General features: G+C 37.1%; 1 protein-coding gene across 3 annotated transcripts in view; it reads left to right on the top strand.

Moving 5' to 3' along the window:
* The first annotated feature begins 426 nt into the window (after positions 1 to 426).
* Positions 427 to 26246, top strand: part of si:ch211-63o20.7 (Serine/threonine-protein kinase pdik1l-B-like) — a 26956-nt gene continuing 1136 nt past the window's right edge. The window contains exons 1-4 of one of the 3 annotated variants that reach the window (XR_009824183.1): positions 427 to 577; positions 6123 to 6839; positions 10845 to 11070; positions 19850 to 20171. Coding sequence is in view for 1 of the 3 variants with exons in the window: in XM_062034028.1 (XP_061890012.1) it covers positions 6144 to 6839; positions 10845 to 11070; positions 19850 to 20088 (1161 nt within the window). In the remaining 2 variants the exon portion in view is untranslated. Of the gene's footprint in view, positions 578 to 6122; positions 6840 to 10844; positions 11071 to 19849; positions 20764 to 26246 lie in introns of those variants that run through there. The other 2 variants (XM_062034028.1, XR_009824184.1) reach the window with 2 other exon arrangements.

Raw genomic sequence — 26246 nt, 5'->3', positions numbered from 1 at the left:
GAATTTAAGTTTAAAAAAAATAAGTTTTATTTATTTATAATTTTTTATTGTGCATATTTACTTGTTTTTGTCTGTTTGTATTGTATATGTACTTTATTAAAAATACTTTATATATAGAATTTAAAATATTAAACCTCGTTTTTATTTGAAATAGTGTAATATATTGGAAGTCTCTTAATTTGTCTGTAAATATGTACTATTCGTGTGTTCAATTGTTTAATAAATAACAACAAAAACGGATACGCCGACATTTTCAAAACATACATTTGATCGATACTTGTTTGTCGATACTTCATAAATTACTGCTGTCACAAAACTTCCTTCACCGGAAACGTGTCCAAAAAATTCGAAACAAATCCCGCCTACTTCTCCAAAACGACCAATCACAACACACGCTTAACTTTTTGCAGCCAATCAAAAGCCGCGTTTCACCCAGAGCGGGACACTCTGAATACGGAAGCAAGCCGTCGTCATTTTGTTTTGTTTTCCTTATCGGAAATACGCAGCAAAACTGCTTTAATGCGAGGCCGTTTGTGATTAAAGACACTTTTTGAGTGCTAACTTTGGAACTTTAAAGGTACGTTTGAAATGAAAGAAGTGTAGTTGTGTATTGCTAGACGCTAATACAAGTCACGTCGTGTCTAAACTACAGACTGACATCTGGTTTTAGTTTTAAAGAGTATGTTACTAACTACACATTATATCTAGTTTAAGTAGTGTTTTTGTTTAAAAGGTCCTATTTACATTATTGACACATGTGTTGTAAATGTTGCTAACTACACATTATATCTAGTTTAAGTAGTGTGTTTTTGTTTAAAAGGTCCTATTTACATTATTGACACACGTGTTGTAAATGTTACTCACTACACATTATATCTAGTTGAGGTAGAGTTTTTCTTTAAAAATATCTAGTTAAAGTAGTTTTTTTAATTTAAAACTTCCTATTTACATTATTGACATACGTGTTGTAAATGTTACTAACTACATATTATATCTAGTTTAAGTAGTGTTTTTTGTTTAAAACGTCCTATTTACATTATTGACACACGTGTTGTAAATGTTACTAACTACACATTATATCTAGTTTAAGTACTGTTTTTGTTTAAAACGTCCTATTTACATTATTGACACACGTGTTGTAAATGTTACTAACTACACATTATATCTAGTTTAAGTAGTGTTTTTGTTTAAAACATCCTATTTACATTATTGACACACGTGTTGTAAATGTTACTCACTACACATTATATCTAGTTTAGGTAGTGTTTTTGTTTAAAAATATCTAGTTAAAGTAGTTTTTTTAATTTAAAACTTCCTATTTACATTATTGACATACGTGTTGTAAATGTTACTAACTACATATTATATCTAGTTTAAGTAGTGTTTTTTGTTTAAAACGTCCTATTTACATTATTGACACACGTGTTGTAAATGTTACTAACTACACATTATATCTAGTTTAAGTAGTGTTTTTGTTTAAAACGTCCTATTTACATTATTGACACACGTGTTGTAAATGTTACTCACTACACATTATATCTAGTTTAGGTAGTGTTTTTGTTTAAAAATATCTAGTTAAAGTAGTTTTTTTAATTTAAAACTTCCTATTTACATTATTGACATACGTGTTGTAAATGTTACTAACTACATATTATATCTAGTTTAAGTAGTGTTTTTTGTTTAAAACGTCCTATTTACATTATTGACACACGTGTTGTAAATGTTACTAACTACACATTATATCTAGTTTAAGTAGTGTTTTTGTTTAAAACGTCCTATTTACATTATTGACACACGTGTTGTAAATGTTACTCACTACACATTATATCTAGTTTAGGTAGTGTTTTTGTTTAAAAATATCTAGTTAAAGTAGTTTTTTAAATTTAAAACTACCTATTTACATTATTGACATACGTGTTGTAAATGTTACTAACTACATATTATATCTAGTTTAAGTAGTGTTTTTTGTTTAAAACGTCCTATTTACATTATTGACACACGTGTTGTAAATGTTACTAACTACACATTATATCTAGTTTAAGTACTGTTTTTGTTTAAAACGTCCTATTTACATTATTGACACACGTGTTGTAAATGTTACTAACTACACATTATATCTAGTTTAAGTAGTGTTTTTGTTTAAAACGTCCTATTTACATTATTGACACACGTGTTGTAAATGTTACTCACTACACATTATATCTAGTTTAGGTAGTGTTTTTGTTTAAAAATATCTAGTTAAAGTAGTTTTTTTTTTATTTAAAACTTCCTATTTACATTATTGACATACGTGTTGTAAATGTTACTAACTACATATTATATCTAGTTTAAGTAGTGTTTTTTGTTTAAAACGTCCTATTTACATTATTGACACACGTGTTGTAAATGTTACTAACTACACATTATATCTAGTTTAAGTAGTGTTTTTGTTTAAAACGTCCTATTTACATTATTGACACACGTGTTGTAAATGTTACTCACTACACATTATATCTAGTTGAGGTAGAGTTTTTGTTTAAAAATATCTAGTTAAAGTAGTTTTTTTCATTTAAAACTTCCTATTTACATTATTGACATACGTGTTGTAAATGTTACTAACTACATATTATATCTAGTTTAAGTAGTGTGTTTTTGTTTAAAAGGTCCTATTTACATTATTGACACACGTGTTGTAAATGTTACTAACTACACATTATATCTAGTTTAAGTAGTGTTTTTGTTTAAAACGTCCTGTTTACATTATTGACACACGTGTTGTAAATGTTACTAACTACACATTATATCTAGTCTAAGTAGTGTTTTTGTTTAAAACGTCCTATTTACATTATTGACACACTTGTTTAAATGTTACTAACTACCAATTATATCTAGTTTAAGTAGTGTTTTTGTTTAAAAGGTCCTATTTACATTATTGACACACATGTTGTAAATGTTACTAACTACACATTATATCTAGTTTAAGTAGTGTGTTTTTGTTTAAAAGGTCCTATTTACATTATTGACACACGTGTTGTAAATGTTACTAACTACACATTATATCTAGTTCAAGTAGTGTTTTTGTTTAAAACGTCCTATTTAAATTATTGACACACATGTTGTAAATGTCACTAACTACACATTATATCTAGTTTAAGTAGTGTTTTTGTTTAAAACGTCCTATTTACATTATTGACACACGTGTTGTAAATGTTACTAACTACACATTATATCTAGTTTAAGTAGTGTGTTTTTGTTTAAAAGGTCCTATTTACATTATTGACACACGTGTTGTAAATGTTACTAACTACACATTATATCTAGTTTAAGTAGTGTTTTTGTTTAAAACGTCCTGTTTACATTATTGACATACGTGTTGTAAATGTTACTAACTACACATTATATCTAGTTTAAGTAGTATGTTATTGTTTAAAACGTCCTATTTACATTATTGACACGTGTTGTAAATGTTACTAACTACACTGTTAGTGTTAGTGTTTTTGTTTAAAACGGACGCGTCGCATATTTACATCACACTACCGTCATGGCAGAGCGCAAAGCAGACAATGCGAGCGAGGGGAAAAAAGCACGCCAAAAGTCGTCAAAAGTGTGGGAGTATTTCAATAAACGGCCTAATAATGTTTTAGGCCGTTTCGAATTATAGGCCATTTCGAGCGGAAATGGCCTATAATAGCACAACGGCTATGAACGAACATTTGAAAAGAAAACAGCCGACAGCGTTCTTGCCATCACCATCAACTAGTCAATCGTCCGCGTGAGTATACGTTGTCATCATTACACAAAAACAAGAATGTGTCATTTGTATCTGCGTTGTAAATTCATAAACTAAAGCACCGTTTCGCTCTGAGAGGCGCGTTTGGCGTGCCTGTTCAGTGTTTACAAAGACGTGCTCCTCTTTAACGCTAACGTTAATTAGTTGTGCAAATACCTTTTACAACATTAACAGTTACATATACTATGTACAAACGAACAATTAACTTTGACTTTAATCATACTATCATCATCGGTCCTACCTCTCAGTTCCAGCCACATCGACCCCTTCTGAGCGGGGGCGGGGGGGAGGTTTTTGTAGGGGGGAAGAAATTTGGCGTGACAGCGCCTATTTTCAGATGCTGGGAATATTGTAAACAAGAAAAGAACCAGCCTCACCCCAGAGCATGTAGACATGCTAACCTTTCTTCATTACAACTGTTTAGTCACTCACTGGAATGAGTAGAATTGGTTATTGTGTACTGTGTTGGACTGGATGTTTATTTTGCACATTTTAAAAGCAATACTTAATGTTTACAGTGCTCCAGAATATTTAGATTGGCACTTTTTTGTGCTGGATGTTTATCTTTATTTTTGCACATTTTAAAGAAAAATAAGCAATACTTTTACTTTTGTTGAAATGTTTACACTGTTGTTACAGAATATTTCGTTTTGCACTTTTTTGTATTGGATGTTTATCTTTATTTTTGCACATTTTAAAGCAAAATAAGCAATACTTTTACTTTTGAAATGCATATACTATTGCAGAATATTAAGATTTGCGCTGGATGTTTACTTTTATATTTGCACATTAAAAAGCAAATAAGCTTCTTTTAATTTTGTTAAATGTTAAAAGTTTAAAATGTTTACATTGTTACAGAATATTTTGTCATGTAGTCAATGTTGACTGAGTGGCCATACTTTTTTTTTTGTAAATAAAAGCCATGCCTTTTGAAAAAACTGGCCTACATTTATTTTTTCATCTTCATTTTAAATAAAAAAAATAATCGGCAAATGGACAAATAATCTATAGAATAATCGAAAAATAATCTATAGATTAATCGATAGGAAAATAATCGTTAGCTGCAGCCTTATTTACATTATTGACACACTTGTTGTAAATGTTACTAACTACACATTATATCTAGTTTAAGTAGTGTTTTTGTTTAAAAGGTCCTATTTACATTATTGACACATGTGTTGTAAATGTTACTAACGTGCTACTTTTCTTGTTGTCGTTTCATAAAATCTTGCGCTCTTCCGCCATTCTTGATTACCTCTCAAGGAACTCTGAAGAAACTTTTATCCTTTTCGAGATTCGAACGATTCGTCCGGCCTGAAACAACGCAAGCATAGGGCATCCTTTTGCATCCAAACAATATGATGTATTAACTAGGGGTGTAACGGTACACAAAAATTTCGGTTTGGTACGTACCTCGGTTTAGAGGTCACAGTTCGGTTCATTTTCAGTACAGTAAGAAAACAACAAAATATAAATTTTTGGGTTATTTACCAAATTTGCAAAATCTTCCACCAAAGATTCCACTAAGAAAAAATATTTTTCTTAGTGGAGTATTTGATGTGAAGTAATGGGAACCTTGGATAGGTCAATAATTCATAACAACATTGATTTTGATTCAATATTATGTTTTGAGAAATGACAGTTTGAAAGAAAAAAAACCAGCTTTGTTTTATTAGTCAACATTGCAACTTTTTCTAAATTACATTTCACCTTTAAGCTTTTTTATTTCACTTTTGTTATGTTTTTGTTTATTTTAATAGTATTTTTAGAACGTGCCGTGGGCTTTTAAAACATTAGCTGTGGGCCGCAAATGGCCTCCGGGGCACACTTTTGACACCCCTGCTATAGATAATACAAAATTAAATCTGATAAATCTATGGATAAAAAGCAGAGCCTGGCGACGCATGCGCGTTTATCATAACTCTCTCGCTCTCTCTGTCTCTGCCCCTCCCTCACCAATGCTGCTGCGCGCACAATTTTTTTTTTTTAACCCTGAACGTACATTGAAAATACAAGCAACTTTAACTCAAAATGCCGGACATTTGAGGCATTTAAGAAACTCCGCCCTGACAGCTTTGCAAAAGAGGACATGTCCGGTGAAAAGAGGACGTATGGTCAGTCTATCCTAGCCCGTTAGCTGCTAGCATGCCGTGTGTTGTGCCTCGTTGTGCATTGTTTACACAACGTGCGTTACGCTACTTAATATGTCCGTGTGGAAACTCGTTCGGTACACCCCTGTACCGAAACGGTTCAATACAAATACACGTACCGTTACACCCCTAGTATTAACTAATGTGTGTGAGTAATTCCTACTCTTGTGTTAGTGGTTTACTAACGAGTTGCCCTTTGCCAGCAGGTGCAGCTTCTTCAAGAGATGGAGGAGTTGTACACTTTAGAAAAGGAGGTCGGGCGTGGTAACTATGGCGTTGTCTTTGAGGGCCATATAGCCAAAACAGGACAGCGGGTGGCTGTGAAGCGTCTGTCCTGCAAGAACGCAGAATGCATAGAACTCTACTTGCAGGAGTTGTGGGCCATGAGAGCCACAGCCCAGAACCATGCAAATATCATCGCGTTGCACAGCTGCCTCCTGCAGACCGGGAGGAGAAGTTTGAAGCCTTTGAAAAAGGGCAAGTTGCCTCTGCATCTAGTGGAAAGTGTGCTGAAAGGGACTGTTGTGGGGACATTGCCACACGGACAGGAGACAGGTTCCCGGTCTAACTCTGGACGGAGAGCCAAGTCTGAGTCCAGACTTCAAGACAGGACCAACACTCTCCCATCAAACGCTTCAACACCACAAAGGCCTCCAAACAGACCCAGGAAGAGGTCGTCTTGGAGGGAAGACGAGCAGCCCCTGACTTACTCCGCCCTTTGGCTCGTGATGGAGTACTGTGACGGAGGAGACCTGAATCACTACCTGCTGTCCAGACCACCCGACGTCCAGCGGAACCACGATGTGGTGCAGCAGCTCAGCAGTGCTGTGGCCTTCCTGCATCACCTGGGTATCATCCATCGAGACCTGAAGCCTGACAACGTGCTTGTCAGCATCAAACCAAACGGCCCTGTTTTTAAGGTAGGTCCTACATTTCCATCAATGGCTTGATCAACACCCAGCGGTCAGAATGACCAAAGGTTGAAAAAAAAGCATACCAGCAAATAGGGCTTGGCAATAATCACAATTTCCATGTTGGTTTCTCACAATCTTTAAAATATTATAATGGGAAAAAACAACTCATGTTCATGCAAATTCCTGAGCTTGTGATGGTGTAATAGATAGATAGATAGTACTTTATTGATTCCTTCAGGAGAGTTCCCTCAGGAAAATTACAATTCCAGCAGCAGTGTACAGAATTGAGATCGAATTTAAAAAGTAAAAGTAAATAATGGGGGAATCAATGGAAACAAAATAGAAAAATATTACAATAAGAATAAAAATAAAAAGCCACAATGAGAATAAAAATATAACAGTAAAATAAGAATATAACAAGAAAAACTAGGCAGCAGTGACCATGTTATGAAAAAGTATTGTACTGTTATTGTTTTGCATCCCCTGTCATCCTAGTACCTCCCCTCTCCCCAGAGAGGAGTTGTACAGTCTAATGGTGTGTGGGACAAAGGAGTTTTTTAGTCTATTAGTCCTGCACTTGGGATGAAGCAGTCTAGCACTGAACAGGCTCCTCTGGCTACTGATAATGGTATGCAGAGGGTGACTGGCATCATCCATGATGCTCACTAGTTTTTCCACTGTCCTCTTCTCTGCCACCATCACCAGTGAGTCCAGTTTTATTCCGATCGTAGAACCGGCCCGCCTGATCAGTTTCTCCAGTCTGGAGCTGTCCTTCTTAGATGTACTGCCCCCTCCAGCACACTACGATGTAGTACATAACACCGGCAACCACAGACTGGTAGTACATCCACAAGAGTTTTTTACAGATATTGAAGGAGTGCAGCCTCCTCAGGAAGTACAGCCTGCTCTGTCCTTTCCTGTACAAGAGGTCCGTGTTAAAGGCCTACTTAAATTAATTTTTGTTATTTAAACGGGGATAGCAGATCCATTCTGTGTCATACTTGATCATTTAAAAAAATTTTAAATTTAAAATGAAAAACACCGCATACAAAGCTTAAATGCTTTGTGCTATGTTAACCAGGGGTCTCCGACACACGCACCGGCACGCACTTTAATGTGGAAATTTGATGTTAGGGCAGCCCGCGAGTTTTGAATGAATGGTGCTTGATAGCGTCATACTTGCCAACCCTCTCATTTTTCCTGGGAGACTCCCGAATATCAGAGCGTGATGACACTGCATTTGGCGCCCTCTACAGTCCGCCCTAACGGTGTACCTGCTCGACCACACGTAGAATGCAATTTCAGCTTGCTCACGTAAATGACAGCAAGGCGTACTACCTCAGCAGCCACACATCTTACACTGACGGTACCAATACCCAGAATCCCATGCAGCCCTAACTCTTCCGCTCAACCAACGCACGGAGAGGGGTGGGGGTTGATGTGTGGGGGGATTTGGTGGTAGCGGGGGTGTATAATGTAGACCGGAAGAGTTAGGGCTGCATGGGATTCTGGGTAATGGTTGTGTTGTGTTTATGTTGTGTTACGGTGGGATGTTCTCCAGAAATGTGTTTTTCATTCTTTTTTGGTGTGGGTTCACAGTGTGGCGCATATTTTTAACGTAACAATGTTAAAGTTGTTTGATACGGCTACCGTCAGTGTAAGCTGTGTGGCTGATGAGTAAGTATGCTTTGCTGTCTCCTGTGTGTGCAAGTAACAACAACATGCAACATGTGGCTGGACTGGCACGCTGTATGTAAATGCTATAGAGGACAATTACTGCAGTGCAGTTAGGGCACGCCCTTTATTTAGTAATTATAGTGCAAATAGGATTATTTTTTCCCTGGGAGTAATCTATGAGAGACACTGAGATCCATAAGTCTCCTGGAAAAATCGGGGGGGTCGGCATGTATGTAGCTGAGCCGCATCAGAGTGGTCAAGGAGCCGCATGCGGCTCCGGAGCCGCGGGTTGCCGACCCCTGACCTAAAATATCTAAAAAATGTGAGGATTTTTGCATTTAGTTAACATTTTATTCAATTTTATATTTGACACCAAAAGCACGCACTCTATGGTAGTAACATAAGTGTAATTTTTTTTTTTTTTTTAAACTAACTGAATTTTATTTTTTCATATTGCTGTTATTGTTTTAGTTTGTTTCACCTGTTTATTCGTCAGTAATTTTTATCCAGTTGTACTTCAAATTATGTGTGTCTATATATATATATATATATATATATATATATATATATATATATATATATATATATATATATATATATATATATATATATATATATATATATATATATATATATATATATATATATATATATATATATATATATATATATATATATATATATATATATATATTAGGGATGTCCGATAATGGCTTTTTTGCAGATATTCCGATATTGTCCAACTCTTAATTACCGATACCAATATATACAGTCGTGGAATTAACACATTATTATGCCTAATTTGGACAACCAGGTATGGTGAAGATAAGGTCCTTTTTAAAAAAAATAAAAATAAGATAAATAAATTAAAAACATTTTCTTGAATAAAAAAGAAAGTAAAACAATGTAAAAACAGCTCCACATAGAAACGATGAGTAAAATTAACCGTTAAATGTTAGTACTATTAGTGGACCAGCAGCACGCGCAATCATGTGTGCTTACGGACTGTATCCCTTGCAGACTGTATTAATATATATTGATATATAATGTAGGAACCAGAATATTAATAACAGAAAGAAACAACCCTTTTGTGCGAATGAGTGTGAATGGGGAGGGAGGTTTTTTGGGTTGGTGCACTAATTGTAAGTGTATCTTGTGTTTTTTATGTTGATTTAATTAAAAAAATAAAATAAATAAAAACGATACCGATAATAAAAAAAAAAACGATACCAAATATTACATTTTTAAAGCATTTATCGGTCTTATCTCTAAAATATATATATATATATATATATATATATATATATATATATATATATATAAATATATAAATATATAAATATATATATATATATATATATATATATATATATATAAATATGAGTGTGTGAATGTTGTCTGTCTATCTGTGTTGGCCCTGTGATGAGGTGGCGACTTGTCCAGGGTGTACCCCGCCTTCCGCCCGAATGCAGCTGAGATAGGCTCCAGCGACCCCAAAAGGGACAAGCGGTAGAAAATGGATGGATATATATAAAGACACCTTGAACCTTTTGATAACAAAAATTATTCATTTGAATGTTTTCAAATGAATAATTATTTTTGTTATCAAAGGTTCAAGGTGACTTTATTCTTACCTGGAGACTGACACCTGTATATACATTAAAACAAACAAAGGTATTACCACAAAACAAATCACAAAATGACAAAGTACTCAACAGGCTGCCTGGAATCAGGACCACGAAAAGAAGAAAGGACAAGTCACACGAACAATATAAAGAGTCAGAGTAAAAGTTAATTAAACACCGTAAGATAAAACTACCATGAATTAATAAATATAATTTTTTTAAACAAATAGCTGTGGCTGGAACAAAGCTGTTCCTATGCCGAGATGTTCTGCATCTTGGAACCTCCGACCGGACGGGAGGAGCTGGAACTCACCGTAAAGAGGGTGAGAGATTTCTGCTGAGATCATGATGTCAATGTTAGTCAGAAACAATCGCAATTCTTCTCTTTGCCATAATCGTGCAAACACCAAGGTTGTATACATTGGCAGCAGAGGTTGTGTGGTGCAAGGTTACGATTACGTACCTTCCGCCATCTAGTGGAAGGACATCCAGTTGTCATGACATGACTCTGGCATAGCTAGATAAAGATGTGCAGTAAATAAAGGATCATATTTGGACCATGTCATTGGATCTTGCCACTGCTCAGCTGGCGAGCTCCAAAAATATTGAGAACCCCACTTAGACTATCAAAATGATTTCATGGTTTTTCACTTTTCGCAGGGGGTCTTGGAACAACACCGACAAGTATTTTGTTTTTTTGTTTATGTAGGTGGCAGACTTTGGTCTGAGCAAGATGAGTGAAGGCCTGCTGGATGGTGATATGACCATGAAGCATTTCTCCTCCACCTGCGGCTCAGACTTCTACATGGCTCCAGAGGTGTGGGGGGGACTGCCCTACTCGGCCCAGGCAGACATCTTCTCGCTGGGCGTGATGTTCTGGGCCGTCCTGGAGAGAATCACCTTCTTGGAAGAAGGAACCACCCAGGAACAACTGGGTGAGCCAACAACACTTTGTCAATGCCTCCCTAGTACGCCTCTGATCCAAAAGTACAACCGACGGTATGTTAAGTTGGAGTCTAGCATGACAGTATAGTGATCTCACCAGGAGGAGTCCTGACGTGGAGGTCAGAAGGGACTCCATTAAGTGGCACGTATTAAAAGTGTCAGATACCATACATCATACGTTCGTCAAGCGTGGCTGATTAATCGTAAATGTAAGTGGCAGCGAGATGATTTTGAAAAGGAAATGAAAGCGTCTCTGTTCCTTTTCATTCAAGATGACCGTGTGTGTGTCCATCTCCCCACAAGCCGCGTGAGAACCATTTCCTAAATGCAACATTAATGATGATGAATTAGAAGCTGATGCAGGTCAACTTGAAATGAAAGTCAATCATGTTCTCATGTGTGTGGCGGCGTTTGAATCCACGAGAGCGTGCGGCCCGCTTCATAATGAAATGCTTATTCCACAAATGTCTCATTTCCTTCAGGAGAAATGGCTGTGGCCAGAACCGAGCCGCTGGTGGCGGTGATGTCAATCGTTTTCCCTGAGTTAAGTGCCCGAGTCATTGATGCTCTGACGAGGCTGGATGAAAATGCTTATGAGTGGGGGGGGGGTTCAGTAGCTTCCCCGCAAAAAGAAGCCAAATGGAATTTAGCGGATCACGAATCTCCTTGGTTGATCATGTGAGTAGCAGCCGGAGGAATATACTTTCTTGGACTCGCACACTTATTCCACTCAGCAACTGGGTGAGGATCATATTGTTGCAAGTTAGCATGCAACTAGCCATTATTTTAGATGTCGATTAGTCATCGATTATCTTAACGATTAGTCTGATAATAAAGCGTACACATTTAATGGCTCTAATCTTTCCATCGACTTCCAAACACAGCTTAAGTTATTTTATGCATGTGCTTACTAGCAACAAAGATAACTCATTCATTCATAAATATTTATTTATACTGTAACTGTGCTGCTCATTCAGCTGTTACAAAATGTATCATGACGAATAAAATGTTGTCCATTTTTAAAAGAAAGGAAAGGCAAAGTGCTAAAAAACTATTAACAATGTCTATGTATTAAAAAACAGTTAAAATAGCAGCAAACAAAACAAACAAAATGTAACTTTCCCAAAAAGAAAATTTTGTGATGTTTAAAAATCTGCACACTGGTATATTGATTAACTCTTGGCTGTTTTAGCACTCTACCAGACATGTGTAGAATTATAACTTTGATTAATTCTTAAAATGTTACCTGTTTAATAGATTGTTTAGTCTTATGATACCTCCACATTGGTGCCTGGCTCTCTCTCTGTGTGTTTGTGCGCGCGGTTCTTGTTGTTTTACTTCTTCTTCTTTTTTTTACGGCATTGCAAATTCACGCTGCTTTAAAAAGTACTTGAATTGATGTAGACAAAGTTCAGCTGGCTGACTTTGGCTAACTGATAGGTATTTAGTTAACTATTAAGTTGTTTTTCACACAACTTTGTCTCACACTTGTTAGCGAGCGAGGCACAAGACAACCTAACAATCTTACCAAGGTTGAGATGCATCCTCCCTCCAGATGTCCGACATCATGCCTACGCTTTAAATGCTCGCGTGTCACGTGTGTACTGCCATAAAAACCTGCAGTGAGCGAACTTGTCCAAAAGATGGCGCGAACGCACAAACCATAAAACACCTATTTAGTGTCTTTGCTTGTTTTGTTTTTTATTAAACTATTCACTTTGTAGCCTGCCGTTAGTGAAGAAAATCCATAAATTAGCCGCACCGTTTTATAAGCCGTACGGTTCAAACCTAGGAAAAAAGTAGCGGCTTATAGTCCGGTAATAGGATCTTGGCAAAAATGTCCAGTTCTTGCATGCATTAGTGCAGTGTTTTCAAACACACAAACCTCCAGCGAGGAGGCAGCAATGCTCAAATTATTCACTAGGCTGACCAGGATATATGAGGAAACATCATAGAGATGGATTTTCCATCCATCAAGATTGGAACATGGTCGATGCTGATAATCGAATGTTTACATATATCAATTAAAGCCAGTTAGCAGATTTTTGGTTGGGGGCGGGGGGCATGGTTAGGAGGGGAGGAGTATATTTACAGCTAGAATTTTCAAGTATTTCATATATATGAAATACTTGACTTGGTGAATTCTAGCTGTCACCAAGTCAAGTATTTCATATATACATATATATATATACTACCGTTCAAAAGTTTGGGGTCACATTGAAATGTCCTTATTTTTGAAGGAAAAGCACTGTACTTTTCAATGAAGATAACTTTAAACTAGTCTTAACTTTAAAGAAATACACTCTACACATTGCTAATGTGGTAAATGATTATTCTAGCTGCAAATGTCTGGTTTTTGGTGCAATATCTACATAGGTGTATAGAAGCCCATTTCCAGCAACTATCACTCCAGTGTTCTAATGGTACAATGTGTTTGCTCATTGGCTCAGAAGGCTAATTGATGATTAGAAAACCCTTGTGCAATCATGTTCACACATCTGAAAACAGTTTAGCTCGTTACAGAAGCTACAAAACTGACCTTCCTTTCAGCAGATTGAGTTTCTGGAGCATCACATTTGTGGGGTCAATTAAACGCTCAAAATGGCCAGAAAAAGAGAACTTTCATCTGAAACTCGACAGTCTATTCTTGTTCTTAGAAATGAAGGCTATTCCACAAAATTGTTGAATTTCAGTGTTCATTTATTTACACATATACACACACATCTACTCATTGTTGTACTTGAAAGACTTGATCAAATACACATTAATGAAAACACAGTTGTTCTACTAACTGTACTGTGCTTGCTGCTTACTAAAAAAAGAAAAACAACACTTACCTTTCACTATTTGAGTAGCCTTTGTTCTGCCATTTGCGTACTGGCGAACGATCTCTGAATCCGGGAACATATCCTTCACGGATTTGTTGTAGACATCCGCAAATTAGAACGGGATGTTGCTTCCAGCTATCAGCATAGCCATCTTTGTCTCGGCATATGTTACACCATCGGGTCTCCATTTAGCGAGGTGGCCCATAATACCGGGCTGTGACCGGTGCTGCGTTGCCGCCGCTTTGTGCTTTGCTGACCGTTCATGACTGAGTATATCCGTTCGGCCACCGTGTTCAATGGAGAAGTCTGTTCTACAAAATTTACAGGCAGCATACCCCTTCCCCTTCGAACTGTCCTGCATAAACTGAAATTCTTGTTTCCATTTGTTTTGGAACTTACAAGCGTATTTCTTCATCTTACTCGTCGTCGGCGTCGCCATGGCTGTATCTTCCTCGTTCTTCTGCTTCGTCTCCGTGTTGTGTGCGCAGTTGTGCACTCTCTAAAAGCCGTAGATGTTATAACGTGATTGGGCAGGCACGCTGTTTATATCGTGGGAAAGCGGACGTCAAAACAGGCTGTCCTCACTCAGGTCCGCATGGAGCTGGAGGGGGCGTGGCCTCCAGTTCCGGCTGAAAATCGTGAGATTTTCGGGAGAATAATTGTCCCGGGAGGTTTTCGGGAGAGGCGCTGAATTTCGTGAGTCTCCCGGAAAATTCGGGAGGGTTGGCAAGTATGCCGACTGGTAACACGTTTAGCCACACATATGAACGAGTAGATAGACGACACACATCTTTGAGCCGCACGTTTATTGCAACTGGGGCCAAAGTGTCTGAACATTCCATAGTTTTAGGAGGCAAGAACATTATAATCAAAGATGCCTGCTTGCCGAGTAGGGTCGTTTATTTATTTTATCACTTAGCAGGTAGAAGGAAGCTACGGTTCTCACATATTTAGTCTTCCATATATACTGTATATCTATAGCATTCAGAAAACATCTGAAATGCCGCAGTAGCCAAAGGAGGAGCCTTTTGGAAATACTATTAATGAAATATAGTACATTTATAAAATATAACAATTACAGATGTCCGATAATATCGGACTGCCGATATTATGGGCCGATTAAACGATTTAAAATGTAATATCAGAAATTATCGGTATCGGTTTCAAAATTATCGGTATCAGTTTCAAAAAGTTAAATTTATGACTTTTTCAAACGCCGCTGTGTACGCGGACGTAGGGAGGAGTACAGAGCGTCAATAAACCTTAAAGGCACTTCCTTTGCGTGCCGGACCAATCACATAATATCTACTGCTTTTCACACACACAAGTGAATGCAAGCATACTTGGTCAACAGCCATACAGGTCACACTTGAGGGTGACCGTATAAACAACTTTAACACTGTTACAAATATGCGCCACACTGTCAACCCACACCAAACAAGAATGACAAACACATTTCGGGAGAACATCCGCACCGTAACACAACATAAACACAACAGCACAAATACCCAGAACCCCTTGCAGCACTAACTCTTCCGGGACGCTACAATATACACCCCCCGCTACCCCCTACACCCCGCCCACCTCAACCTCCTCATGCTCTCTCAGTGAGAGCATGTCCCTAATTCCAAGCTGCTGGCATGTTAAAAAAAATAATGCACTTTGTGACTTCAATAATAAATATGGCAGTGCCATGTTGGCATTTTTTTCCATAACTTAAGTTGATTTATTTTGGAAAACCTTGTTACATTGTATAATGCAGCCAGCGGGGGCATCACAACAAAATTAGGCATAATAATGTGTTAATTCCACGACTGTATATATCGGTATCGGTTGATATCGGAATCAGTCATTAAGAGTTGGACAATATCGGATATCGGCAAAAAAGCCATTATCAGACATCTCTAATAATAATAATACTTTACCCTGAATCGTAATGGAATGGTGTGGTGCCCACAGATTCCCACTTCTATTACTGTACATAGCTCGTTGGTTTACCATTGCTACAGTAGTGTCGGTAATGAGGATATACAGTATAGTATCCTTAAGCTGTTGTCCTTGGTGGCAATGACAGAAAATAATTGAGAAGTACTGCGTTAGGGCGTGTCCTCGATCCAAAATGCATTGTTTGTGTTTCTGCTTTTAATCATTTTTAATCAAAAATCCGCAAATTTCCTACATTGCAAATGCTAAACTGCAAATATGCAGCCTGGGGATGTATTAACGGCACTGAATTCATTTTAATTATTTATGTTACATACGGTTGCATTTAAATAAATTTAAAAAATCACATTTATTTAGTTGGTTTACATCATTTTTAATACATTTTTTAAAGCGTTGTTTTTAAGCACATTAATGATAGTAACTACCGGTATTTGGTTGCATTCACCTGGCTGCACGCTTTAAGGCCGGATGAACTGAAAGTCTGTTGCCATAGAAACATGTCTCCATCTTGCAGGTCACGTCCTTACGTGGTACATGTCTGCTGTACTGTACATATGCACACGCGTACGTTCTTACTCAATAACTTGGAATAGGATGTGTATTCTGCGAACAAAGTGGCTCAATTTTACAGTGAGAAAAATTATGTAACTATACAAATAAATATAAATAAAGATTCTTGGTCCAGAAAAAGGAATTACATAAAAATAATTCTTTTTTTTCCTTTTTTTTAACAAAAATATGTGCATTGGCGGAAGACTGAATGCTGAATAGCAAATATGCTTGGATCCACTGTTTTGCATATGTATTATTATATTATCATGGTTTAAAACATAATATACCAACTTTTATATTGATAACTTTTATATTAAAGTATAATAGATGTACTGTATTGTAAATTTGATTCAGATTGTTGTTCCGATTTAAGAACACCTTGTTTGTAGCGCTCGTGCACAAATATCATCACATGCACATCTTAGTCAAGCCACAGCTTAACTTTGATCTTACTAAACCAGCACAAATGGAGGAAAACTGTCAAACTCCCAGAGGTAGAGAAATAATTTATTTTCGGCCATTTAACCTTATTTTTTGGGTTATGTCGACATGAGCCAGCCCTTTCGAGGACTGTGGACATAAACTAAGTGAGATTGCCGAGATCAGGAGTGTCAAACTCATTTTAGATCAGGGGCCACATGAAGAAAAATCTATTTCCTAGTGGGCCTGGTATGTTGGCATGATAACTTAAAAGTAAAGACAAATGTGGGTCATCTTCTTTGTTTTACTTCGGCCAAAAATAGAACAAGCACATTCTGAAAATGTACATAATAAAAAAAATTATCTTGAAGGAGGAAATTGGTGCAGTTTCAAAAACACACTGAAGGACACAATTAACTTAGACTTTGTCTCAGTGTATCTACAAAGCCATTCAAACCATAAAGGGGAACTGCACTTTTTTTGAAATTGTGCCCACCATTCACAATTATGAGGAACAAGAACACACGTCTTTTTTTATTTTTTTGGATTTTAAAGATGATTTTAAAAAAAGCTTGAAAGATGCGGCTAATAGGAGTCACTGTTGTAGCCTTCAAAGCCTCTAAAACAACTTCAACATTCTCCATCAATGTTTTATATAAACACTGCAAATATATATGTAATGTAGTAACAGACACCTTCATAACAGTATGTAATACGTACAATATACACACTGCAAGTATATATATATGTATGTATGTATGTATGTATGTATGTATGTATGTATGTATGTATGTATGTAATATACTTGCAGTGTGTATATTGTACATATTACATACTGTTATGAAGGTGTCTGTTACTAATATATATATATAATATATATATATATATACTTTCAGTGTGTATATTGTACATATTGCTATGAAGGTATCTGTTATATATATATATATATGTGTATGTATGTATATATATAATATACTTGCAGTGTGTATATTGTACATATTACATACTGTTATGAAGGTGTCTGTTACTAATATATGTATATATATATGTATGTATGTATATAATATACTTGCAGTGTGTATATTGTACATATTACATACTGTTATGAAGGTGTCTGTTACTAATATATATATATATATATATATATATATATATATATATATATATATATATATATATATATATATATATATATATATATATATACTTGCAGTGTGTATATTGTACATATTGCTATGAAGGTATCTGTTTTATATATATATATATATATATATATATATATATATATATATATATAATACAATCATAATGATTGTGAACGATAGGCAACATTACAAAACAAGTGCAGTTCCCCTTTTAAGTCACAGCCTATCTGGGATTGAACAAAATAAATAATAGATAAAAAGTATTTGAGGTATCCATTACCTCATTTGTCATTTCCACATATTAATCCTGTGCCAACTCAACAAAAACCGTACAAACGGAAGTAGAAACTATTCAAGAGGGTCGAGCTACACTCCTTTTGAGGGTGCCAACGCACGACGTGTTGGAAACACTAGTGGTAAAACAGCACCTTCATTTATTAATTTGGGTCGAGGGGGAGGAGCCGCAGCCACGCTTTATTGTGTACCTTTTACTTGGCATACTTGCTTAGTCCCACTCTAAACTGTTTGTTGCCTATAGGGTTGGGCTATATGGCCTTTTATTAATATCTCAATATTTTTAGGCCATGTCACGATACACGATATATATCTCGATATTTTGCCTTAGCCTTGAATGAACACTTGATGCATATAATCACAGCACTATGATGATTCTATGTGTCTACATTAAAACATTCTTGTTCATACTTCATTAATATATGCTTATTTTAAACTTTCATGCAGAGAGGGAAATCACAACTGAGTCAATTTACCAAAACTGTATTTATTAAACAGTTATTAAGCAGTGGCACAAACATTCATGACATTTCCAAAACAGAACGTGCAAGATTGTCAGACATTTTAAAACAAGCTATTAGTGCACTTTTGTGCATGATGTCACAAAGATGACATATCAAAACAACACTAAATTAAAGTGCACTTTTTGTACAAAACGCCACTACAATAGTTTAAAACAAATAAAGTGCACTTTTGTGCATGATGTCACACAAGATAATTCAATAAGTGTCAAATAATAATCAGTTGCATAATAGGAAATCAAAAAGTATATGTCCTTCGCTATGTGGTAGGTTCCTGCGGACGTTATCTCCTTCTGTTGTTGACTATTTTTTTCATACGGTGTTGATGTGGAAATAGTTGCTACAGCATTTTGTGGGTGTGGCACCGAACGGAGATGTTGACATGCGGAGTTTCAAGCACTCCGTATTCTCTTGCGGGTGACTTTTCAAATGATGCTACATTAGCAGTGCTGCTACTTTTTGCAGCAATGCTTTTGCCGCATAATTATTCAACATCTTCCCGCTTGAAGCCAAACCACCGCCAGACGATGGACCCTGTGCTGTTTTTCTTGGGAATGAATTTTTCCTTCATTTGTTACCAGATTCGCACCTTCTTTCTCTCTTATTACCACCTGCACCGCTACCTGTCTGCTCCGTGGGAGCGTGTGACGTTGCACACATGACGTGTGTAAGAAGGTGTGTAAGAAGTTTTAAGTCTCTGAGAAGGAGAGACAAGAAAGAGTGGGAAACGCATGTAGTGTAATGCCCGCAGCTAAAAGCAACTGCGTGAGAACGTATACTCGAATATCACGATATAGTCATTTTCTATAACGCACAGACAAGCCCGCGATATATCGAGTATATCGATATATCGCCCAGCCCTGGTTGCCTAACATAATTGCTATTGCGACATCCAGTGGACACATTTAGAACAGCAGTTTCTTTCATTCAAATTTGCAGCTCATTTTTCTACTTAGCAAACTCGTCTAACGTGATCAGGCCCGCGGGCCGTACGTTTGACACCACTGGTCTAAATGGCTTTGCTGTGTTTACTGTGTAAGTCATGTTCCTCCTTATTCCCCGTAGGTGCGTACGTGTGCAAGGGGCGCCGGTTGATGCCGCTGGGCGAGGCTTTGTGGGAGAACGCCGACCTCCAGCTGTGTATCCCCATCAAGTCCAAAAGAGCAACCCCGCTGCCACCGCCTCCCGGCCCGGCAACATGCGCCCTGCTTTTGCACATGCTGGCCTCAGACCCGGATTGGCGGCCCCCCGCCGACCAGCTGGAATGCGGCATACGCGCCGCTCTGAGAGAGGACGCCTGCTGACACAAGGAGTCCTAATGGCCACAGCCGCCACATGCCAACATGGCCTGTGGACTGCAGCGTCTTCTCCAGGCGCAGATGACAAGGTAAAGCTGGGCCATGCCAGGTTATTGTTGCTATTTATGTCACTTGTAGCTTCGCTTCACCAAGCTGAAAACTTAGGCCAAGTCCACACGAACACAGATACTTCATCAACGCATACTTATCTCTGCGTTTAGGCCTCTTGTCTAGACGCAGACGTATACTTTTGTCTTTAACAGGGTATCTGCGGGGTCTTAAAAAGTCTTTAATCCAATAATTTGAATTTAAGGCCTTAAAATCTCTAAAATGTTCCTAAAATGTCTTAAATACAATTTTGAAAGGTCTTCAAAATCTATTGTGTCTCCTGAATGATCATTTTAATGTATGGTTGAAGGCAGTGGGTGGAAACGTATAAAGTGTTTAGCACCCAGATGTGCAGTAGAGATGTCCGATAATATCGGCCTGCCGATATTATCGGCGGATAAATGCGTTAAAATGTAATATCGGAAATTATCGGTATCGGTTTTTATTTTTTTATTTTTTTTATTTTTTTATTAAATCAACATAAAAAACGCAAGATACACTTACAATTGGTGCACCAACCCAAAAAACCTTCCTCCCCCATTCACTCATTCACACAAAAGGGTTGTTTCTTTCTGTTATTAATATTCTGGTTCCTACATTATATATCAATACAGTCTGCAAGGGATACAGTCCGTAAGCACACTTGATTGTGCGTGCTACTGGTCCACTAATAGTACTAACCTTTAACAGTTAATTTGACTAATTTTCATTAATTACTAGTTTCAATGTAACTGTTTTTGTATTGTTTTACTTTCTTTTTTTATTCAAGAAAATGTTTTTAATTAATTAATTTTTTTATTAATTAAAAAAAAAAAACTTATCTTCACCATACCTGGTTGTCCAAATTAGGCATAATAATGTGTTAATTTCACGACTGTATATATCGGTTGATATCGGTATCGGTAATTAAAGAGTTGGAGAATATCGGATATCGGCAAAAAGCCCTTATCGGACATCACTAATGTGCAGCCATCGAGGAGGGAAGCGTTTGTAAACATGGCGGTGAAAGTGAATTGAATGATAATGTTAAAGTCAAAAATTTGGGATAAGTCTGTGAAAAAAGATGCTGGAAAGCCACAAACACTTGCACAACTTTACAAAGATAAACGTAGCCTCCCAAAGGAATGTTATGTGGGTTAAGTGGTGCCAATTGCCAAAGGAGATCAATATGCGATGTTTAGTAGTGAAATAATACTACATGCTCATTTCTCTGTGGTAGTAGTGTACTCAGCAGTAAAACTATAACAAAAAAAACATAATTCTCTTGTATTATTTCTATTATTTGTTCCAATAATTTCAGGTCAGCTTCTCATGCCTAATCTTTTCTCCAAGTTTCTACAGCAACCGACATTAAAAGCGGTTTCCTGTTTAGTGTTTACACTCATCTTAATGAAGCGGAAAGCAATGGAGATTTGCAAACGTCATCTTGTCATGCCAAAAAAGTCACAAAAAACAGGTAAAAATGTATCCATACACACCAGATACAAAATGAGCTGAGCACATTATTTTATGTTATCCACATTATTCACATCCAAATTCTGTTTGAGGCTTGCAAGCCATAATTGCCTTCCTTCTACACACACTGTTTTTCACAACTTTGTGCAGACACAGTAGTACTGTAGATGTTTTTATCACTTTGCTCAATTCTGACAGCTGAAAAAAACATTACCAAAGTGAACTAAATGCATGTAGCTCCAGCAGAGATGCTAACTGTCCCTTTCACAGACAATATATTGCTGCACTTTCCTCTACCATTGCTGATGTTGATGTTACATGAAAACACTTGATATGACGCACACTGCACCTTTTACAAGAAAACACTTCTATTGCAAATCTGAAAATTGGCTGTTACGATTTGCTAATATTTTTTTCAATCAGTTTACACTAGAGAAGCTCCTGTTGTATTTAGTTAGCTTAACCATTTTGTTTTCCAATGTGAAAGAGCAGTGAATGAATTCATATTAGGGGTGTAACGGTACGTGTATTCGTATTGAACCATTTCGGTACGGGGGTTCCGGTTCGGTTCGGTTCGGAGGTGTACCGAACGAGTTTCCACACGGACATATTAAGTAGCGTAACACACGTTGTGTAAACAATGCACACCGAGGCACAACACGCGGCATTCTAGCAGCTAACGGGCTACGATAGACTGACCATACGTCCTCTTTTCACCGGACGTGTCCACTTTTGCGGAGCTGTCAGGGCGGAGTTTCTTAAATGCCTCAAATGTCCGGCATTTTGAGTTAGGGTTGCATGTATTTTCAATGTACGTTCAGGGTTAAGAAGGGGTTGAAAACAAAACAAATTGTGCGCGCAGCAGCATTGGTGATGGAGGGGCAGAGACAGAGAGAGCGAGAGAGTTATGATAAACGCGCATGCGTCGCCAGGCTCTGCTTTTTATCCATAGATTTATCAGATTTAATTTTTTATTATCTATAGCAGGGGTGTCAAAAGTGTGCCCCGGAGGCCATTTGCGGCCCACAGCTAATGTTTTAAAGGCCCACGGCACATTCTAAAAATACTATTAAAATAAACAAAAACATAACAAAAGTGAAATAAAAAAGCTTAAAGGTTAAATGTAATTTAGAAAAAGTTGCAATGTTGACTAATAAAACAAAGCTGTTTTTTTCTTTTAAACTGTCATTGCTCAAAACATAATATTGAATCAAAATCAATGTTATTATGAATTATTGACCTATCCAAGGTTCCGATTACTTCACATCAAATATTCCACTAAGAAAAATATTTTTGGTGGAAGATTTGGTAAATAAATAACCCCAAAATGTATATTTTGTTGATTTCTTACTGTACTGAAAATAAACCGAACCGTGACCTCTAAACCGAGGTACGTACCGAACCGAAATTTTTGTGTATCATTACACTCCTAAGTCATATACTTAAAATTCATTTTGGACCTCTGATTTTACTTTGTCGTTGTATTTTTTTGTCCGTATGGATGTGAAATGGTCTTAAATTATTTTCAAGATGGTCTTAAAAAAAGTCTTAAGTCTTAAATTTGACATGTTGAAACCTGCAGGGACCCTGTTTAAAAACGCAGACTTTTGCAAACGCTGGCCATAGTGTAGAGTTCCAAAACTCTCTGCTTAGCGTTGCGAGTACACGGCACAAACGGATACTTGTGATGTCATTTACAAAGTTCAACAACACAGCCTAGCTGCCTTTAAACACACTATAAGAGGAACTGTATGTTTGAACGTAAACAAGCTGCTATTTTCACTTTACATTGATTAAAAAGACACATCGAAATGGGCTTTGCGCTAATGACAGTCAGCTGTTTTGGATGCGATTGTTGTCGAACCTCCAACTGGTGGGAAAATTTTGACGAGCAAGACTTTTCGCTCTGTGTCATAAGAAATGTGCAACAATATCTTAAGTTTTTAGTCCTTGTTTAACGACAAATCATGAAGTCAACTCACGTGTCTTGCGTCCATGAGCCGCGTAAAGAGCGACCAAGCAACTAAAAAAAACAAAACATAATGTAGCGTCCTCTTGTAGTGTGTACTGATGCTAAAGACAATATACAATTCATTGCACATGTATTATCGAAGATTAAATGCTTTGTAATTCCACGAGAGTTTTGCAGCAGCACACGCATTATACAGGCACTCAAACATTCAAAATGGTTTCCTTGGGTCGTCAGTGCATGCTGATTTAAGAAATGTACACTTCACTGCACTTGTAATTCATCACCATGTTGCTGTTATAATTGCATGTTATAATTATACCAGTGTTGGGTTCCAGCAGCACAGACGTGCATGCGCGCTTTAAACACTGAAAAAAAGAGATGATAATGTTCCCAGGGCTCTGTGTACGTGCACGTTGGTTTTAAAGATAATGTACATGTCATTGTACGTCTAGTACTGGGGTGTCAAACATACGGCCCGCGAACAGGTTTTATCCGGCCCGCGGGATGAGTTTAAGTGTAAAAATTTGCCGAAATGTTTTAATGAAAGAAACCGCTGTTCTAAATGCGTCCACTAGATGTCGCAATGTAGCAATCCTTTGTATCTTTGTAGATTATGCTACATATTTTAAAAAAAACACATGGTTTTAGTGCACCTGTCGAGGAAAATGAGCAAACTACATAAATAACATCCTGTAATTTGATTTTGACACTTTTTTTTTCATCTTGATAGATTGAAAATAAACACCAATGAGTTGACTGATGAACATTATCACATCATTTATTCAGAAAGTATAAAAAACGACAAATAAAGATAGAATATTATTAACCGCAACATGTAAGTGTAAAAAAAACCCAACAACATTATGATTTGTACATTTTTAGAATGTCCTTCTATTTTTAAACAAAGAAAACAATCTGAAGTTGTCTTTATTTCTAAGTTATCGTGCCGTGCCCACTTGGGAGTAGATTTTTCTCCATGTGGCCCCCCATCTAAAATGAGTTTGACACCCTGGTCTAGTATATGAAAATAAACATAACAGAGGTGTCATGCCAACAAGTCAGCTGTTGCTGCTTTTTTCCTAACCTGACTCTCGCCAGATCCTTGTAGTTGGCTGAGCTCCACACATTGATCTGGGAGTTCTCAATAGGAGATGTATTTCAGAAGGCAGGGCCTTGTAAAAAAATATTTTTTTATTTTATTTGGATAAACCACTTGTCCGTTATCTTGAATGACGTGCTACGTTAACCATTCACAACGAAATCAACCTATGACCGGAGATGGGTAGTGTAGCCAGAAATTGTACTCAGGAGTACTGTTTAGAGATTTATTACTAAAGTAAAAGTAAGGAGTAGTCACCCAAATATTTACTTGAGTAAAAGTAAAAAGTATGTTGTGAAAAAACTACTCAAGCACTGAGTAACTGATGAGTAACCTGTTCGTTTAATGATGACGGCAACAAATAATGCACAAAAACATAGAAATAGCAATGAGCAAATTCAGAGCCAGGAATATCTCTTAAGCAACTAAAACAATGATATATATGAAATAATAATACATTAACATAAAAAAATGAAGGCAAACTGAGCCACAATAACTTAACAGCACCATAGGCTCAGTAAGCAGGGATTACAAAGGAAAATAACAAGTTAGCCTTTACGCAAACCATAAACTGATAGGTGTGGGCTGCATCTGGGAACACACTGTGCACTTCTGATTGGTGTTTGTATGCATGCGTGTGTGTGTGTGTGTCTCTCTCTATGAGGCTGCAGTGCGTTAATAAATGTCCCCACACAATGTACATTTGACAGTGATTCATAGCAGGGAAGCTAACATCAGCCTACGGTGACAGCCAAAATATCTACTAACGTTACTTACCGCGATGTGCTTCCTCAAATTTGACGTTGAGTTAATGTAAGCTTGTTGCCGCTGAAACTATGTGCAGTTAATCACATGACCGCCTGGCTCTGTTTGATTGGTGAAACGCAGGCATGCGATAGATCCTACTTTGAAGGTCTGTCTGACAAAACAAAACAAACAAAGCGTGCATTAACAGATCGATAAAAATCAGTAGCCAGCTGAATGTAGATAAATGGAGCGGCGTAAAAGTAGCGTTTCTTCTCTATAAACATACTCAAGTAAAAGTATGTTGCATTAAAACTACTCTTAGAAGTACAATTTATCCCAAAAGTTACTCAAGTAGATGTAACGGAGTAAATGTAGCGCGTTACTACCCACCTCTGCCCGTGACGCTGATGAGAGCGACGCAGGGAAATCCAAACCCGGTCGGAAGAAGACCCAAAACATCCTTGCCACCAATAAATGCCTTCAAAACCGTTCTCTGTTCATCTTTTAAAGAATTAATATTCGATTGATGTCTCAAAACAGTTGCAATACCAGAATCAATGTCGGCACACGACGCAGCGTGCCGCCACTGTTGTTTGAATCAAGCAGTCGCTTCGGCGCTACGTCACATCTATGAAATCCCGCCCGGCGATCCTGATTGGTTCATTATTTTTTGCAATGCCTTCGAGCCCAGACCCTTGTGTGGAGCTCAGCGAACTACAAGGGTCTGGCGAGAGTCAGGTTGGCTTTTTTCAGGCTTCTGATTGGACAAAATGTGCATGACAG

Source organism: Entelurus aequoreus, linkage group LG23, assembly GCF_033978785.1.
Source record: "Entelurus aequoreus isolate RoL-2023_Sb linkage group LG23, RoL_Eaeq_v1.1, whole genome shotgun sequence".
Classification (NCBI taxonomy): domain Eukaryota; kingdom Metazoa; phylum Chordata; class Actinopteri; order Syngnathiformes; family Syngnathidae; genus Entelurus; species Entelurus aequoreus.
The sequence above is the reverse complement of the archived record's forward strand: the minus strand, read 5'-3'. Positions and strand labels throughout refer to the sequence as shown.